This window comes from Lactuca virosa, chromosome 1 (assembly GCF_052849685.1).
Source record: "Lactuca virosa cultivar CGN04683 chromosome 1, Lactuca_virosa_CGN04683_v6, whole genome shotgun sequence".
NCBI classification, from domain to species: domain Eukaryota; kingdom Viridiplantae; phylum Streptophyta; class Magnoliopsida; order Asterales; family Asteraceae; genus Lactuca; species Lactuca virosa.
The window spans coordinates 85936262-85944337 of record NC_136426.1 but is presented as its reverse complement, the minus strand read 5'-3'; the positions used below and the strand labels follow the sequence as shown (position 1 = coordinate 85944337).

General features: G+C 37.0%; 1 protein-coding gene across 1 annotated transcript; it reads right to left on the bottom strand.

Annotated features, from left to right (window-relative positions):
* Positions 1-2000: 2000 nt before the first annotated feature.
* LOC145116395 (uncharacterized) lies at positions 2001-4812 on the bottom strand. The gene is made up of 4 exons (XM_079052743.1): positions 4808-4812; positions 3810-4687; positions 2743-3713; positions 2001-2672 (listed from the first exon to the last, which is right to left on the bottom strand). The coding sequence occupies exons 1-4, from the start codon at positions 4810-4812 to the stop codon at positions 2001-2003; spliced, it is 2526 nt and encodes an 841-aa protein (XP_078908869.1).
* Between the last annotated feature and the right edge of the window lie 3264 nt (positions 4813-8076).

Genomic DNA, 8076 nt, shown 5'->3' with positions numbered 1-8076 from the left:
TTGCCTTTATCATTTTGATATTCAGTATACTTAAAATAGAGTTAAAACAAGTTCTAGAAAGCTGATCTACTGCATGAAATGTATCAGTCTGTTACGGTCCACTTTCTCACTGTTATGCATCCTATTGTTTGTTTCTATATCCATACAAGTAATACTAATTGGTGCTTCAAAATGTTTTTTTTTTTATGTTTCCTGCTATAATTTGGTAAAAGCACACTAACATACTAACACAATTACATTCTTTCCTTTTTGGGATAATTTCTTATTTATATTAAAAAAATCACACAAAACAAACAAAAAAACGAGATCACCTGATAGTTCTTGGTAGAGGAGGCTTTTATATCTTAAAAAATAGGAGAAAAATGTTGAATTTTTTTTTTCTTGTTGGGCTCCATCAAAACCAAAATTTGCAGCATATTTGGTTTGTCGCCTTTTTCTCATTTAAGTATACCTCCCCAACTTTAAACTTTGCATCGTCCTCGATGTAAAACACAAAAGAAAACCATAAAACAAGAAAATGAAATAAACCACAAACACACCAAATAAAATAAATCCATCATTTTCGCTGAGGATCGCGATGGCACTTGGCATGTGCAACAAGCCTTTTAAACCAATAGGTTACCCTAATGGACGAGTGAAGTCTCGTGAGGGTTTGCAGTGAACATACCCACAAAGTTCTCGGGTTGCCTCCCGAAGTAGCGCTAAGTTTAACGTCTTCAGCCAGACGTGTTACCTCGAAGCAAAAACTAGATGACGTAAGTGGGTTGTTCTTGTAAAAAGTCAACCCGTTCTACTTGTACCTCATGTCGTGTGGCGGATGAAATATAGGGCTTGAGACGATGCCCGTTTACTTTGAATGACTCACCGCCTTTTTCATCTTTGATCTCAATCGCTCCGTGAGGTGTGACATCAACTACTTCATATGGTCCTGACCATTTGCTTTTCAATTTCCCGGGAAAAAGCTTTAACCGTGAATTAAATAGCCACACTTTTTGTCCTTTTTCAAAAGTTTTGATCTTTAATTTTGCATCGTGGAATGCTTTCATCTTGGACTTATATGTGACAGCATTATTGTATGCCTCATCCCGGAGTTCTTCCAGTTCACTCAATTGTAGTTTTCGTTCCTTTCTTGCTTGATCATACTCCAAATTTACTTCTTTGATGGCCCACAATGCTCGATGTGCTAACTCAACCGGTAAGTGACATCCTTTTCCATAAACAAGTCTATAAGGGGTTGTGCCAATCGGTGTTTTGAAAGCAGTCCGATAGGCCCAAAGCGCATCGTCTAGTCAAAGTGACCAGTCTTTGCGGTCAGGTCTAACGGTTTTTTGTAAAATTTCTTTGATCTGTCGATTAGACACTTCCACTTGACCACTTGTTTGAGGGTGGTAAGGTGTGGCAATTCTATGATTCACACCATATTGTTTGAGTAGTTTGCCAAATTTAAAGTTTTTAAAATGTGACCCCCCATCACTGATGATCATACGAGGGATACCATGTCTCACAAAAATATTTTTCTTGACAAACTTACAAACAACATGGTGATCATTTGTTTTGGTGGCCTCGGCTTCAATCCACTTTGAGACATAATCGACAGCCACCAAAATATAAATATTGCCGAAAGAAGTTGGAAAAGGACCCATAAAGTCAATTCCCCACACATCAAATATTTCAACAACCAAGATGGGGTTTAATGGCATTTGGTCTCTTTTTGAGATCCCCCCAACTTGTTGGCATTTCAAACAGGATTTAACAAACACATGCGCATCACGAAAAATTGTTGGCCAGAAGAAACCCGTGTCTAGAACTCTGTGACCCGTCTTTTGAGCACTGAAATGTCCTCCACATGCGTATGAGTGACAATGAGTCAATAAATCTTGAATTTCATGGTCAGGGACACATCTCCGAATTATTTGATCTGGTCCAATCTTGAATAAGTCTGGATTGTCCCAAATAAACCGTTTTGCTTGTGCCATGAAATGTTTCATCTTTTGCTTTGTCTAATACTTTGGTATTTTTCCTGTAGCCAAATAATTCACAATATTAGCAAACCAAGGTAATCCATTGATGTTCAATAATTGTTCATCGGGAAAGGTATCCCGAATTTCTTCCTTGAAAGTGCTTGATACATCAATGGGGAGTCTGGACAAGTGATCAGCTACTACATTATCACTTCCTTTCTTATCCTGAATTTCTAAGTCAAATTCTTGTAGTAGCAATATCCATCTAATAAGCCTCGGTTTTGCATCTTTCTTTTGCATGAGATGACGCAAAACACTATGGTCCGTAAAAACAACAACTTTTGACCCCCAAACATATGAGCGAAATTTGTCTAAAGCAAATACAACTGCTAACAACTCTTTTTCCGTTGTTGTGTAATTCAATTGTATATCGGAAAAAGTTTTGCTAGCATAAGAGATTACAACGGGCTTTTTATTCACCCGTTGCCCCAATACAGCACCAACCGCATAATCACTTGCGTCACACATGATTTCAAAAGGTTGTGACCAATCAGGTGATCGCAATATTGGTGCTTGGGAAAGTTGTCCCTTTAGATTTTGAAAGGATTTCATACACGATTCATCAAAAGAAAATGGTGCGTCTTTAGAGAGCAAATTGCATAAAGGTTTTGAAATCGCACTAAAATTTTTGGATGAATCGTCTATAAAAACCTGCATGTCCAAGAAAAGATCTCACGCCTTTGACATTTGTGGGAGGTGGTAGTAAGGAAATGAGTTGTACTTTGGCATGGTTAACTTCAAATCCTCTTTTAGAAACAACATGCCCAAGTACAACTCCTTCTTTAACCATGAAATGACTTTTCTCCCAACTTAAAACCAAGTTTGTCTCCGTGCAACGTTTCAAAACTTTTACCAATTGTTGGAGACATGTGTCAAATGTTGATCCAAAAATAGAGAAATCATCCATAAAAATTTCCAAGGACTCCCCGACCATGTCTGAAAAAATACTAGTCATTAATCTTTGAAAAGTGGCAGGGGCATTACATAATCCGAATGGCATTCGTCGGAATGCGAAAGTACCATAGGGACATGTAAAAGTAGTCTTGGCTTGGTCTTCAGGATGTATAGGTATTTGATTGTATCCAGAATACCCATCCAGAAAACAATAAAACTTTTGACCTGATAATTTCTCTATTATTTGGTCAATGAAAGGTAAAGGAAAATGGTCTTTTAAAGTGGCAGTATTTAATTTGCGATAATCAATACAAACCCGCCACCCGGTTACCGGCCGAGTGGTTATCTTTTCACCACTTGAAGTTTCTACGATCGTGACGCCAGCTTTCTTTGGAACGGTTTGCGTTGGGCTAACCCATACACTGTCAGAGATTGGGTAGATGATTCCGGCATCTAACCACTTTAACACTTCTTTCTTCACGACTTCCCTCATATTAGGGTTCGATCTTCTTTGCGTCTCTCTTGATGGTTTTGTCGACGGTTCGGTAATGATTCTATGCATGCAAACTGCTGGGCTTATTCCCTTAAGATCGGCAATTGTCCATCCAACTGCGGCTTTGTATGTGTTAAGCACCTTCAGTAATGCTTGTTCTTGTTCCTCTGTCAAATCTGATGCAATGATCAGCGGAAGCGTTTGATTTTTTCCCAAAAAGGCATATTTCAAATGCTTCGGTAACAACTTCAATTCCAATGCTGGTGGTTCTTCCAATGATGGCTTTATCTTTGAATCAATTGAATCTGGGAGATCATCAAAATTATTTGACCAAGTTCACGTGCGACCATGGATAGCATTCAGAAACTCTTTTTGATATTCAATTGATTAAGATCTGTCACTGTCACAAAAAACATCCTCTAAATCATTGGTTATGTCCAGGAGCATATTTGTGGTATGCTCGTGAACACAATCCCCGATGGTGTCTATCACAAAGCAATCATTATGATCTGGAGAGTTAGCGTTCGGTCCAAAGGCTTGTAGTCTCAACTTGCGGTTGCCAAAAGTCACGTCAATTGCACCATCTCGACAACTAATTTGAGCATTTATAGTTGCTAAAAAGGGACGACCGAGAATGACATTTTGTTGTTTGTCCTTGAAGTGTTTTTCAGAGTCCATAACTATGAAGTCAACTGGGTAATAAAAATCTTCCACCTTGACTATGACATCAGGCAACATCCCCCGTGGTAATTTAAGTGACAAATCGGCCATGGACACAGTAATGTTAGTTGGTTGCAATGGGCCAAGGTCATATTTATCATATAAACTACCAGGAAGGACATTGATACTTGCTCCAAGATCAAGAAGTGCCTTTTTGATTTTTATGTTTCCAATTTCAATTGTAATTAAAGGTGCTCCAGGATCTTTTAATTTGGGTGGAAGTATTCCTGTCAAAGCGGCACTAACATGTGCTGTACCGTTTGATTTTGTTGGAATTCGGTGACGTCTCTTTTGAGTACATAAATCTTTGAGGAATTTAGCATAAGCCGGAATTTGCTTAATGGAATCGATAAGTGGGATGTTAATTTTGACTTGTCGAAAAGTTTCCCAAATATCATCATTTTTTTTAAAAACTTGTTTTTCTGGGTTTTTCAAAGCTGTTGGGTAAGGGGTGGTATTTGTCTCCACATGTCCTTCCCCAACTTTAGACAGTTCCGACTCATGCAATTTTCCTTTCAATTTATGTTCTGGTTCAATTGGTGTTTTAAGAGTCTTTTCACTTTCATTATCAGAAGATACATAATCCTCCACTAAAACCTCATCAGGATTTTTTTAACGAGTTTGGTGTAGGCTTATGCACTTGATTATCATATGATTTACCACTACGTAGAATAGTTACCTCATTTAGATGTGCGTTGTTGTTGGTGTTGGTGGTGGTGGTGTTGCTAGTTGAAGCTCTTGAGTGTTGAGGATTTACTTGCGTGGTGCCCGGAAGGTTGCCAGGTGGTCGCCGATTTATTTGCTATGCTATTTGTCCCAATTGCTTCTCAAGTATTGAAATTGATTTGGAGTTAATTTCATTTTGCTTGAGACTTTCCTTCATCATGTTCATCAATTGTTCCATTTGCTTATCATGGTATGGTTCACTTGTCTTTCCATGATTTGCTTGAGAAGAAACTGGCCCATGATGTTGATTTTGACTGGATTGGCCCGAATTGTTGTTGCTGACCTTGTTGCCTTGCCAGGGGTTGAAGTTGTTGTTTTTGTTTCGCCAATTTGAACTTGAATTGTTGTTGTTCCTCCATCGGTCATTGTTGCTTTGGTTGTTGAATTGATTGTGTTGTTGTTGTGGTCTATAGAAATTCCGCCTTTCTTCATTCAAGTCAGCTTGATCACCGGAAGAATAAAAGACTTCTTCAACTTTATCATTGTTTTGAGCGAACATGTTCCCTTTTCTGCAGTCTTTAGTCTTGTGTGGTCCTTCACATAAACTGCAAACAATTTGAACATTAGATTGAGGGTTTTGTTTAAGTTGACTGATTTCAGTTGTCAGTTTCCGCATTTGGGAAAGGACTTCAGTCAGCACTTCATCGGTTTGATGTACACTTTCAAATTTAAGTTGTTTGTTTTTGTTGCCACGATATTGGACCGAATGAGCGGGACTGCCATTCATTGCCATTTCATCTATGAGTTCATAAGTTTCTTCTGGTGTTTTGTTCCTTATGGAACCTCCGGCAGCTGCATGGAGTGATTGTTGTGTATGAATGTCCAAACTATTGAAGAATGTTTGGACCTGCCTCCACATAGGTAGCTCATGATGTGGGCATCTTTGGAGTAGCTCTCGGTATCTTTCCCATGCTTCGTATAGCGATTCGCCATCTTCAGCTTGAAATGAAAGGATTTCATTGATCATCATGTTTGTCTTTGATGGTGGAAAGTACTTGGTTAGGAATTTGTCAGCCAAGTCTTCCCAAGTGGTGATGGATTCAGCGGGTAATGTTGAGAACCACCTCTTGGCACGGCCTCGTAGAGAGAAAGGAAAGAGGCGTAGTCGGATTGCATCTTCAGTTACTCCATCCATCTTGAACATGTAACAAATGTCCAAGAAACTAGTGATGTGTGTATTGGGGTCACTATCGGGTGAGCCATCGAATTGCGCACTATTTTGCACCATTTTGGATCACATGCATCTTGATCTCAAAAGTTGTAGCTCCTACTTCAGGTCGTTTAATGCATGATTTGGTCCTATCAAGTGAGGGTCGTGCAAAATCTCCCATGGTTTTTCGGTCTGTCATCTTGTCGTCGGTTTTGTTGGCTTCTTCAAAAATTAAGGCGCGGTGAGTAACACGATTTCTTCTTGCCGCTCTTTCGATTTCTGAGTTAAAAAGCAATGGAGAGGATCGTCTCGAATAACGAGTATGCATGCACAACAAAAAAAAAAAAATACAAACGCGTAAAAGGAATTTAACAATTATAAATAAAGACTATAAGAATCAAATAAATTTTTTTTTATATATGTATTTTTTATATTTTTTGTTTTATATATTTTCGAAGTTATAAAAAAAATCAAATAAACAAAATTTTTTTTTTTATATTTTTTTATTTATATTTTCGAAATTATTCTTAAAAATCAAAAAAAAAATGTGAATTTTTTTTTAATTGTATATATATATTCGAAAATTATACTAAAAAATGAAAAAAAAATATCAAATAAACAACTAGAAAGAAAATGTGAAATTTTTATCAATTTTTTTTTAATTTTTTTTTTTAATTTATTTTAAAATAAAAATCAAAATAAATAACTAAATATTAAGCGCAATAACTTCCCGGCAACGGCGCCAAAATTTGACGAGCGGTCGTTGTCGCGTCAAAAATAAACCTTATTTCCACTAATCTAGCGAGTGGTAAGTAATGGTCGGATCCAGAGGAGCTTATGGTTAATAGTTTAGTTACTATTTTGATTTAACGATAAATAAATAATGATTAATTTGAGATTTATAAATATGATGACAAACAAAAAATATATGATTTTAATTCAATAAAAAAAATGATCGCTTCCGGTTTCAGAATTAATAATTATATGAATTAGAAATGAGTGTTATTAATTTTTCATAGTCGATTCAATTAAAGTCTAAGTCCAAAATAGAAAATAAGTGTAACCGCACCCTCCGTCCTACACACCGCTATTGGATGATTTGGCACGGTGGGGAGATCACTTAAAATTATTTTAAACTTGGAATAATTAATTGATAAATGAATAAAATAAGTGTAACGATTTTATAATGTTAAAAACATAAACAAAATCCACAAATAATATTCAACAAATTCAAATGTTCACACCCAAAAATAATACAATAAGTAAGAATTAAAACCTACTCCCGGTTGCGATCACGAGAGGATTTAGCCGCACATTGTAGACTTATACAAACTCATATTTGTATTCTTGAATTCTTGATGTCTTGATTTTGAATCTTGAAAAGTCTTGAATCTTTGATGGCTTGAATTCTTTGGAAAAAGAAAAGAATTTGGAAGACTAAAATTCTTCCAAAAAAAAATATAGAAATTTCCTAAAGAAAGTGGTGGTATGAAAATAGGTTGGTATAAGAGGTATATGAAGTATGTAAGAGTGTATGAGTGTGTAAGAGAGTGTGTAAGAATGTAAGAGGTGTGTTTGAAATGGTGATTTTGAGGTGGTATTTATAGTGAATTTTTGGAAAATTAAATACCAAAAAGAATGAAATAAAGCTAGGAATATTAAGCTTTTAGATTAGATCTAAGATCCAATCTAAATCTCATGAAAAAGAATTCAAAAGAATTAAAAAGATGGAATTATTTGGTTTTGTTGGGAAGAATTTGGGTTTAAAATAGGAAAAGTGGTGAAAAAGTGGTTAAAATTGGTTGGAAAGTGTTTAAAAGATAGGAAAACCCGTAGGTTCAGCACATGGCACAAGTACTTGGAGCTGGCATCAAAACGGCGTCGTTTAGGGGCTTTTTTTCGCGGGTCCAGATTGGGTCGGAACGCGGATCTTCGTGTGAGAGGAAATGATACGGCGATCGGGTCGGAGCTGGGTCGAAACCGGTGCGGGTCGGATGCGACGACGTCACGATTGACGTCATCAAGAACAAAAGGCGCGGATCCTAACCCGGGTCGAAGCCGGGTATGGATCG

Coding starts and splice junctions, on each gene's coding strand:
- LOC145116395 (XM_079052743.1), bottom strand. Junction 3,714..3,809: donor AGAGGATGTTTTTTGTGACA/GTGACAGATCTT, acceptor ATGATCTCCCAG/ATTCAATTGATTCAAAGATA. Junction 2,673..2,742: donor TTGAAGTTAACCATGCCAAA/GTACAACTCATT, acceptor TTGGACATGCAG/GTTTTTATAGACGATTCATC.